The sequence below is a fragment of the Haliotis cracherodii genome, unplaced genomic scaffold (genome assembly GCF_022045235.1).
Source record: "Haliotis cracherodii isolate W230 unplaced genomic scaffold, xgHalCrac1.p SCAF_1, whole genome shotgun sequence".
Taxonomy (NCBI): Eukaryota; Metazoa; Mollusca; class Gastropoda; order Lepetellida; family Haliotidae; genus Haliotis; species Haliotis cracherodii.
The window spans coordinates 55,776,809-55,788,577 of NW_027266264.1; the positions used below are offsets into that span (position 1 = coordinate 55,776,809).

Genomic DNA, 11,769 nt, shown 5'->3' on the forward strand with positions numbered 1-11,769 from the left:
AGAACAAATTTGTGATAAAATTAAAACTGAAGTCACTGAGAACTGGTTTAGAATTATAGCCCTCAAATACTAAAAGTCAATGAGAATGACCAAGATTAAGAAAACATGCAACTTTATGGACAACGACTTATGGTTTATTGTATATAAGCAACATGTTGTTGTAGATTCTTTCATACACCATTATCATACTGGAGTGTGAGAGATTATTATGATATTCAGCTTGATAACGGGGTAAGAATCTACATCGAAATGTTGCGATATGCAATAAACCAGAATTTGTTATCCATGAAGTTTTACCTTTTCTTACTAACTCACCAACTTCTGACAATCGAATACGACCAAGATTAGATGCTTACTTGTCCTCAGCAACAAGTTATTTTTGGAACAATGTGTGAAGCCCATTAGTGGTGTTCCCTGCTATGATATTGATGGAATATTACTAAAAGTAAAGCCATACTCACTCACACACAATTTAGCAGTCTGGGGCCAGCTGAACTTTGAAGACCGTTTGATAGGCTTGATAAGGTTATTGTGGGTGATGTACTCTGACAGAAACTGCCTTAAAGTTTTACAAATAATAAAAGAAGTGCAACATATCAAAACAGGTTTACAGGAGTTATATTTCACTTTGAACAGTATTTCATGTCAAATACCCACATGTCAGCTTGGTTGTACAAATCAAGCACAGGTCAAGGACACAAGGGGAGGTAACTCACATCGTCACTCCAGAAACATGAGTGTTACAGAGATGCATCTTGATTAAGATGATGCTTAGAAAAAGACACTTTTTGATTGGTTGGTTGGTTAGTTGGCTGGTTGGTTGGCTGGTTGGTTGGCTGGTTGGTTGGTTGTTAAAACTGCACTCAGCAATATTCCATCTATATGGCGATCTGTAAATAATCAAGTCTGGACCAGACAATTCAGTGATTGATATCATGATCACCAATCCACATAATTGGGATACAATGACATGCATAAAGCAGGTCAACGAACCTGACCAACCAAATGCATTAGTCGTCTCTTACGACAAGCAATGGTTGCTGAAGACCTAATCTAACCCAGTTGTCATAGCGAGAGATGTATATGTTGTTGCCACTGCAAAATCAGTAATCACAAACAGAATACACTTTATCCCATATTGATATTATACTTCTGAAATTGCTCAAAGTTATGCTCTCTCCTCAAACATTTCTAAATAAACAAGACAATTAGCAAACACATGAGACATTGATTGGGGAGTTAAAGGTAAATCGTCCTTGTCCTGTCTCAGCCATTGAGACTCATTATGAATACCAGTCGTGAGTCTAAATATTTAACTGGGCATATACTAAACCAGGAATTACTTTCTTTTGATGTATAGCAAACGTTGAACAAAAACAACAAACCTTCGAGACGCTGTCTGTCTTATTGATGACAACTGTTACTTTGCTTGATAGAGACTGGTTTGGCTGTTTTTCTTGATGGTCTGGATGAGCTCATGGCTCACTGATATTGAGCCTTTTGGCAGAAAAACATTCTTTTACTTTATCTGAGTCGATTTATTTTGTCAGATTCATGAACGCAACAAATAAGTGTTGGTATCAGTGACCAGAGACTGATTTCTAAATTGATACTGTTTTGCTACAAATTGCCACCATTGAAATCATCTGCTGAAATCATGGATAATGAAATCCAAATTTTCCTTCCTTAAAGAACCCAAGTGTCTGCTTGATGTGAGATGAGTGAGTGAGTGAGTGAATTGGGTTTCACCCCACATTATTTCAGATCCTTGATGTGGGAGGAAAACCTGAAGTGATGGAGGTCTTAGATGTTGAGCAGTTTGGTGAAGCTCCCAAGATGGCTATGGTGCTGACTTAACTGAACAGAATATGTTTGTTTGTTGTTTAATGCCGCACTCAACAATATTTCAGCAATATGACGGTGGTCTGTAAATAATCGAGTCTGGACCAGACAGTGAAATGATTGACATCATGCACATTGATCCACGCAACTGGGATACAATGACATGCATCAACCAAGTCAGCAAGCTTGACCACCCGATCCTGTTAGTCGCCTCTTACGACAAGCATTATAGCCATGTATTACAGCAAACAAGGGTCGGACAGAATATGAGACAAAAGACCAAACCCATAGGTTTTAAATGTTCACCACCACTAGCACCCTGGCAAACATAGTGATATTGCCACAATGTTGTCACAATGTTTCTTTTTCATTGTGGCAACTTCAGAAAATAACATTGCCACAATTGTAATTGTATGGTTTTCTCTTAATTGTGCTTTAATGTTATGGTGTAACATTACCAAGATTCATTCCTACAAGATTTCTACAACATTGCATTATTCTACACTTTTATTCATGATCGACATGTCTGTCATATATTCACATCATCACTCGACAGGTCTGACATTTATTTCAGAAATAATCGAGGAGTGGGAATTGTTTATCGTACAATAAAACACTGCAGGGAGAATAAACCATTTCTTACATGAGATATCAAAATACTGTACAGTCTCTTTAAGGATGTTAATAAAATGTACAAACTGTTACATAAGATTTACCGATATTTAGATAATGATGACCCCCGGAATACAATCTCTGCAATGTCGGACAAATCTAGTTTAAGCACAGGGGGTATACGTTTGGTATTTCCTGGATATTCTCACAATTTTCACATCTATTATCTGTACCTTTTCTCCCAAAGCCGATAGACATATCGCTCCCACTTGATTGTTCGGCCATTGCATTTATCTAATTTGCCCAGCTACATCTATGAGGAACAATTCACTAAACACTTCCCGCTCAAAAATATCTTCATCCAATTTACGACGTCATGAAGTTGCCAGCGCATTTTAGAATCCCCAGAAATGACGTCATGATAGAACAATGTTTCATCGTGAAGTAAGCCATGTTTTGTTCTTTGCAGTTTATTGTGTAGCTATCTTAAGAATGCAGTTTGTGCTAATTCCATATAAATACTGTTGATTGTAATGGGGTTCCCTAAGCAGCCTCTCTGAATGCTTTGAAAATGGCCGATGGTCGGAACTGTTTTGTTCCATTTAAAGATGTATTGTAGGTAGGCCTGGTACGGGTAACCTGGGTACTCGGGTCGGGTGGTTCCTGAATAGGCCCCGGATACCCACAGGACTACCCGGACCCGTCGTTAGTCATGTGATATATTGTTTAATAGCAAAAATAATCTAGAACTTCCACGGTTGTACTACAAGTGACTAATGTTTGTATTTCTTTCTGACTATGCAGGCATTCCTTCTGACTCTTATATGTTTGAATAGAGATAAAACTTCAGTCAGCTTCAGTGTAAGCATGACCAGATAGTTTTATTTGAGTATCTGAATACATTTTGCCAGGGCTACGGTAAAACTATTCCCAATCGGATATAGTGGGTCGGGTACCTGGGTAGTAAATTTGGACTTGCCAAAGCCATAATTGTAGGTCTGAAAAAGTATAAATAATTCCATACCTAGGACTGGATTTCAATTGAAAAAAAGATTTTACAACAGTCATCGGCTAATCCTGGCATTGCTAAGGGGCACAACTCTGCACAGTGAATTACTGTGCCTCAGGCCAGATATCAATCACTGGATTGTCTGGTTCCAGATGCGATTATTTACAGACCGCCATCATTTAGCTGGAATATTGCTGAGTGTAGTGTTAAACAACAAACAAAAGCAGTTAATATGATTCTTTCCTATTAGTTAATCTGTCATGCCATGATTAATGGTAATGACCTTGGTGTAACCGCTCTGTCTGTGTTGTTACTGGTTTGTCCTTTAATAATTCAGGTAAAATCACATTGCATTGCATGATTTTCCTTAAGTACAATGAACATGTTCATTAAATACAGAATATTGAAATTATATCAATCATTTTGGTTGTATGTGGACACAACGACGAGAAAATTATCAATATTTGTTTTTATTCCTCACTGAGAGTGAAAAAACAGGCTTTAAAACTTGGTGATATTAAAAGTGAGACTTTTTTTCTTTCAAAGCAGTGGTAAAGAAATTGTTTTATAATAATACGCTCACAGAAATATTGTATTTATTTCATTCACTGCTAAATATTGGTGACTATAATGGTTACAAGAATGACTCACTGACTTGATTGATAGCATGCCATTGGACCTTAATGTCATGTATCATTGCTCAATATATCAATAATTGATTTGTCTGGTCCTGACTTGATTACTTATACATATATTGCGAAAACATTATGTTGACATTTAATAGTGAAACTGCCTAAAATATGAGTGAGTGAGGGAGTAAGTTGGGTTTAAAGCCGCTTTTAACAGTATTCCAGTTATATCACTTTTCGCGAACACCTGGTATCGTCACTATTTGATAGTGATTATTAACATGATATAGTAGGAATGGAACAATAGACTCTACTTTTGGCTAAGAGTTCTTATGAATATAGTGAGTTAGTGAGTGAGTTGGGTTTAACACCGCTTTTAACAGTATTCCAGTTATATCACAGCATGTCAGCTTCATGTGGGAGGAAATCCTGTAGTGATGCAGGTCTCACATGTTTACCACTTCGGTGAAACCCATGAGCACTGGTATGGTGCTGACAAACCTAGAAACATCATCGGGGTGAACGGGGATTTGAATCATAGGTTTCTGGCCCAAGGGATGCAACTTTGCACAGCGAATTACGGCGCCTTAGACAACTGGGCCACCCGTGTCCCCGCCTCAAATATGACTTTTATGAGTCACAGTATGACATTTATGACATATGCATCCATTCTCTTACAACTCAATTTTGTTTCTAGGCATCACTAGGAGCAATCTGACCATGGTTGTTGTAAATAACTGTGAGTTGTGCGATCTATTAATCACTTCACACACGATTTCGACAAAATTAATGTTAACATTATTGAATGAAATTTTGAATGAATTAATAAAATATATTACAAACATAAATCCAGATAAACAATGAACACCTTTTTATGACCAGATAGTATAATAATGTGATGAAGTTGGGTACTTCAGTTTGGATTTGTTGACTGCTATTTCCGGTGTTACTTGATCGCGATGATTAGCTGATAATGTTTTTTGAGATGGGGAATACATCGTGTCATTGGAAAACCTGATTTTATTAAAAATGTAAGTAAATCTTCGAAGCCATGCTTTACCGAGCGCTATAACAGAGTTAGTGCTATATTGAAGAGCGCAATAGCGAGTGAACACCCTGGCTGAAATATTGCTGAGTGTAACATTGTTAAAAATTACACTGTCTGCATCCACTAAGTATTCCCCACTACATTCATCTACATTGCTGTTTAAAAACTTATATCTGATTTTTCCATTCATGACATGAAATGAAACGTTGGGGTAGCAAAGTGGTTAAGACATTGCCTTGTAAAACAAAAGTCTCAGGTTCGATTCCCACCAAGGAACGATGTGTGGAGGTACTCTTGGTGCCCATTGCCATGATAGTTCTTGAATACAGAGAATGTTACTTTAACCACACTCACTAAAATATGAATTATATGATAAACAAGTTCATCAAAACTGTAGATGAAACATCTGTGTGAAGATACTGTGTAAAAAAGGGATATAAAAATATATATATACATTTAAAAAAATATTTTTCACTTTGTTATGGCATTTTGTTATGATGAAATAAATTAAAATTTAATTTTGTTTCAGTGAATTGCATTAACCTGGAATCTGATGTCTCTTAGCTCTTGCTTGAGTATCTTACAGATGTTACTTGTTGCTAGAGAGAAAAATGTTTGTGTGGATTGAGATTTATGGCAGGAGTACTGTTGTCTGATATCAGGCAACAAACAAATATTTACTTTTTATGCAAATTGTGTAAGTGGTGGGTGCTTCCGGTAGAGCAGGGCATGCTGACCCTTTTTGTGAACTCCTGGTGTCATCACTGATTCACATCATTATCAACACTATTTTGCCTTGTGAAGCATTTAACATCTGAGACAGTAAAGTTAGTAGAAACATCTGAGACAGTGAAGTAAGTAGAAACATCTGAGACAGTGAAGTAAGTAGAAACATCTATGACAGTAAAGCGAGTAGGAACATCTGAGACAGTGAAGTAAGTAGAAACATCTGAGATGGTGAAGTGAGTAGAAACATCTGAGACAGTGAAGTAAGTAGAAACGTCTGAGACAGTGAAGTAAGTAGAAACATCTGAGATGGTGAAGTAAGTAGAAACATCTGAGACAATGAAGTAAGTAGAAACATCTGAGACAGTAAAGTAAGTAGAAACATCTGAGACAGTAAAGCGAGTAGAAACATCTGAGACAGTAAAGTGAGTAGAAACATCTGAGACAGTGAAGTGAGTAGAAACATCTGAGACAGTGAAGTGAGTAGAAACATCTGAGACAGTGAAGTGAGTAGAAACATCTGAGACAGTGAAGTGAGTAGAAACATCTGAGACAGTGAAGTGAGTAGAAACATCTGAGACAGTGAAGTGAGTAGAAACATCTGAGACAGTGAAGTAAGTAGAAACATCTGAGACAGTGAAGTGAGTAGAAACATCTGAGACAGTGAAGTGAGTAGAAACATCTGAGACAGTGAAGTGAGTAGAAACATCTGAGACAGTGAAGTAAATAGAAACATCTGAGACAGTAAAGTAAGTAGAAACATCTGAGACAGTAAAGCGAGTAGAAACATCTGAGACAGTGAAGTGAGTAGAAACATCTGAGACATTAAAGCGAGTAGAAACATCTGAGACAGTAAAGTGAGTAGAAACATCTGAGACAGTGAAGTGAGTAGAAACATCTGAGACAGTGAAGTGAGTAGAAACATCTGAGACAGTGAAGTAAGTTGAAACATCTGAGACAGTGAAGTAAATAGAAACATCTGAGATGGTGAAGTAAGTAGAAACATCTGAGATGGTGAATTAAGTAGAAACATCTGAGATTGTGAAGTAAGTAGAAGAATCTGAGACAGTAAAGTAAGTAGAAACATCTGTGACAGTGAAGTAAGTAGAAACGTCTGAGACAGTGAAGTAAGTAGAAACGTCTGAGACAGTGAAGTAAGTAGAAACATCTGAGACAGTAAAGTAAGTAGAAACATCTGAGACAGTAAAGCGAGTAGAAACATCTGAGACAGTGAAGTGAGTAGAAACATCTGAGACATTAAAGCGAGTAGAAACATCTGAGACAGTAAAGTGAGTAGAAACATCTGAGACAGTGAAGTGAGTAGAAACATCTGAGACAGTGAAGTGAGTAGAAACATCTGAGACAGTGAAGTGAGTAGAAACATCTGAGACAGTGAAGTAAGTTGAAACATCTGAGACAGTGAAGTAAATAGAAACATCTGAGATGGTGAAGTAAGTAGAAACATCTGAGATGGTGAATTAAGTAGAAACATCTGAGATTGTGAAGTAAGTAGAAGAATCTGAGACAGTAAAGTAAGTAGAAACATCTGTGACAGTGAAGTAAGTAGAAACGTCTGAGAGGCGGTTGCCTGGGGAGCGTGAGTTTGCTGATTCAATCCCCGGCTGCATCATGCTAAAAAATGTCAAAAGATGGTTCTTGTTGTTACCCTGCCTGGCACTGAGCACTAAGGGGCTAAAACAAGGACTGGTTGGCTCTGAATCAGTATACTGTGTCTGATTGGTGTATTCATGTTACATTGTGGCATGGTACCTCATTGGGCTTGAACTAACTGAAATTTGTCCAAACTAGTACAAACATACACACACACACACACACACACACACACACACACACACACACACACACACACACACACACATCACTGTATACATGTCACTGTAAGAGTGCTATGATGGGATGTTAAACCCAATTTCACTTCACCATTCCTATTGTCAATAAGATTAATGAATCTACTAATGACGTGAGTCACGTTGCTATTTCACTTAACACACATGATGATGCCTTGTTTATAAGTTCACCTCCCACCATAATGGAGGACTGTTGATCCTAGACTACAGAGAACACCACTGAACCTTAAGATAATATTTTGCCTTTCAAGATGCAGGGGACATAAGCTCTTTAAGCACTGACTGAAATAATCTTTTCAGCAACAAGAGTCAGGACCTCAAGACAAAACAATTCTGCATGATAAACCTCGAATATGTTGAATACTTTCAGTGATTTTTTTTGTTATTTTTCTATCCTGTTCCCCTTTTTTGATTTTGAACCATGCTTTTTTTATTCCCCAAGAGAGCCTCATCTGTACCTATGTTTTCAAACCAGTCTGGCTATTTTAACAAAAGTAGTATTTCAAGGAACAGGTTTAGGAATTTAATGACAGAGCCTTATCTTCGTTTTCAGTGTCAAACCAATCTGTGTTCTTATAATAAAAGTATTATTTCAAAGAGCAGTTAGGAAATTTGTAATAATTGAGCCTTAAGTGTATCTGTTTTCTATGTCTACCAGTCTGTGTTTTTGAATGAAAGAAGTATATCAAAGTGAAGATAAAAGAATTTAGTGATTGAGTCTCAAATGTATTATGTTTTCCAGGTCGTTATTTGTTCTTGGAATGAAAGAAGTATTTTCAAGGAAGTTTAGGATTCTATTACAAACACAGACAATGTGGTCACCATGAAAGTAGAGATGCTAGATAAAGGTGCCGTGTCGTGTTGGAAATACTACGTTGATACTCAGTAACACCATGATGCACGGTGTCAGTGAATAAGTGAGTGAGTGAGTATGGTTTAACGCCGCTTTTAGCAATATTCCAGCAATATCACAGCGGGGGACACCACAAATGGGCTTCACACATTTTACTCATGTCGGGAATTGAACCCGGGTCTTCGGTGTGATGAGCGAACGCTTTAACCACTAGGCTACCCGACCGCCCCACACGGTGTCAGTGAAACTTAGGTTATTATTCCATGACCACTGAAACATATTTAATAAGACTGAAGTAATAATTAATTTTTAACATCAAAAAGAGAAAATACTTTTCATAATCTTCAAAACATGTCCTTATGTATATTACTCAAAAGAAGTTAAAGAAAATCAATTCTTTCATATTACTATAAAGTTAATCTGTTATGCCATGATTTGAAAGGATCAGGTGTTCTTTAACTTCTTTTGAGTAGTATACATGTGGTAAGAAATTAACCACCATCTCTTCTTTGGTTTCATTCATCCTCATCTTCAATGTATCTTTGAGTCATCTAAATATGACATTGATTTCATTTTCATAAATGTGTTAGATACGTGATGCAAAGTTGGTGTAGGAACACTGGTGCCTCCAGATAGTCACAAGGATGGGTTCACATGATATAATGAAACGCTGGTACAAGAACACTCTATGTTCCTCCAGATAGTCACAAGGATGGGTTCACATGATACAATGAAACGCTGGTACAAGAACACTCTATGTTCCTCCAGAAGTCACAAGTACGTGGCTCACATCATATGATGCAAGGAAACGGAGAAAGCAATATATGGGATGTCAAATAACTATTGCCATGGAACCGTTAAAGAGATATCAGTGGATAATCAATTTGTTTTCTCTATTTCAATGTCATTATTTCACTTTATAAACCAAAAAATATATTTTCTCAGTTAATGAACACAGGATATGATTTAAAGATGGCTAATTAATATGGAATTCTACAGAACATGGTGCTGTTTGCAGGTGTATACACTTAGTTTGGTATAGATACATGACTTTGCTGCATGATAAATCTATCATGACACACAGTCATTCAAATCGTCAATGCCAAAGCAAAATCAGTCTCGATTATCTGCCAAAACAGGTTCCATTGGGCATACAAGGCACAATAGTGCACCAATTCAGCTCTTAAACAAGATGCAGTGTGACTATCGCAGCGCATTAGGAATTATACCAGAACATACACCTGGCAGTGTGTATTGCTAGTACTATTTATCATTCATTCCGACAATGCTCACCGATGTATAGATTTCTATAGTAGCTCAATGGTTCCCAACTTTCTGTCATTGCAGATTTAGGCTATGACCAGTAATGTCTGAATAAAAACGAATTACTGTTTGAGTCTATTTCCATGTATTTTATATTTTAAGTTTATAAGTTTAAATACAGGTCAAGACTGATGATTTCTGTTAAAAAATGCAGATTCTGGCTGAAAATAGTAACGAAAGTAACTGAATGCATATGTGCATATTAGTTGAAGAAACTGGAAATGTGATGATATGCTCTCCCTGGATATGTGAAATTACAATGCAGGTAAACTCTTAATTTGATGTTACTAGATATGGGATGTCATGGTTGATAACTGGATGAATGACAAAAGGACTTGACTGTCTTCAAATCTTTACAAACAGGGAAATAAAGTTCAGAGGAAAGATACAGCAGAGGGTGGTATTTGTACATGCGGCATAGCATTCCCAGAATGTAGAATAGAAGTAGCTAATGTAAAAAAACACCTCATAAAATTATTTGTTTTTTCATGAAGTCCTTTGATAAGACGTGAATGATTGTTATGGAAAATAAACCCAAGAGAGTAACAAGCGAGTTAAGTCAGATTTCCTTCTGCATCCAAAAGAAACACTCCTTGTACTGTGTTTTTCATCCTTCGTCAGACTCACTTCAAAGAAAACTTTCAAACATTGACAAAACATCTTTCAGAGAAATTTAGCGAATTATGAAAATATATCTCACACCTGAAACAAACTCACATTATATCATGTTTCGAATTGGACATCATGTAATCCTGAGAGGAAGAAGGACAAGAAGAAGACTTACCTGTCACAAATGATGTGAGAAACACATGCAGAGTGAGGATTATCCCAAGTTTGAAGTGCAGCAACACAATACTACGATCACAGAACATGTTGAAGAACACAATCCAATTTCCAGTGGGAATTTTCTTCAGGTTGTATGTTAGTATTTCCGTCTTGAGCTATCACATGTTTTTTCCATGGCCATGGTGAGAAACACATAGGTTTGTCTTGACATTTTGAACTGATCTCGCACTAGAAGTCTCCCTGATAATCCTGTTGATGTTAGATTGTACACTTAACTTCCTCTGCCGAAGGGAGCTGTACACTACTTACAAGCGCTTCAGAAAAAGTGAAGCGATTGCTATTCCTCCGTAGGATGAACCATCCCGTTCATGTATTGATTTATATCGAAGCGGTGCGAACACTTGAATACTCCAAATTCCTGTCTTTGTTGCCAACTGTCAGCACTGTCCCGAAATTTCACAACTTTTTAAACAGTGGACATTTTTCATAGTAAAAACTGATAATGACATTGGAAGGCAGTTAATTGTAATCTTTAAAATTTGATTTGTGAGAGCACTCATATATCTGTGATACGTCTGTGCTGATGATATCGTTTGATGTAAATTGTGCTGAACTTGGAAACAGGATGAACGAATGTGAGACGGAAGTGATAGAGTTAAATAACAACTTTGACCGGTACTGCAGCAGTGAATTATCACAATCCTAGGACCAGGATCTTCATAAGAGATGGAAACTGGTCACACTGTCCGTCACGTTTGGCATCATCCTGCCGTTGCAATTTAAGCAAATTGCTCTTGAAAATTGCGTGCCTTTCTGTTGTGTGATACTGAGATGAAGTTCCATGGGTAATACGGATCACCTGAAAAGACTCGGACTGATCAAACGTCGGATTATTTCCCGGATCAGTTGCCAAGTCGGATGATGATTCTGTTTGTATAATTCCCGACTGCAAGTCTTCTTAACTTTGAACAGTCATATCAGGTTCGTCAGCTCTACAAAAAATGTTGTCAATGAATTAAAAAATAGCAATTGTTCTCCAGTCACTCAAACAATGAATACCAAATCAAAAGACC

General features: G+C 37.1%; 1 protein-coding gene across 3 annotated transcripts in view; it reads right to left on the reverse strand.

The window, feature by feature from the left end:
* Positions 1–11,599, reverse strand: part of LOC139465751 (zwei Ig domain protein zig-8-like) — a 302,241-nt gene extending 290,642 nt beyond the window's left edge. For all 3 annotated transcript variants that reach the window (XM_071247630.1, XM_071247620.1, XM_071247611.1), the window contains exon 1: positions 10,695–11,599. In XM_071247630.1, coding sequence (XP_071103731.1) covers positions 10,695–10,782 — 88 coding nt within the window. In that variant the 5' untranslated portion in view covers positions 10,783–11,599. The remainder of the gene's footprint in view (positions 1–10,694) is intronic.
* Between the last annotated feature and the right edge of the window lie 170 nt (positions 11,600–11,769).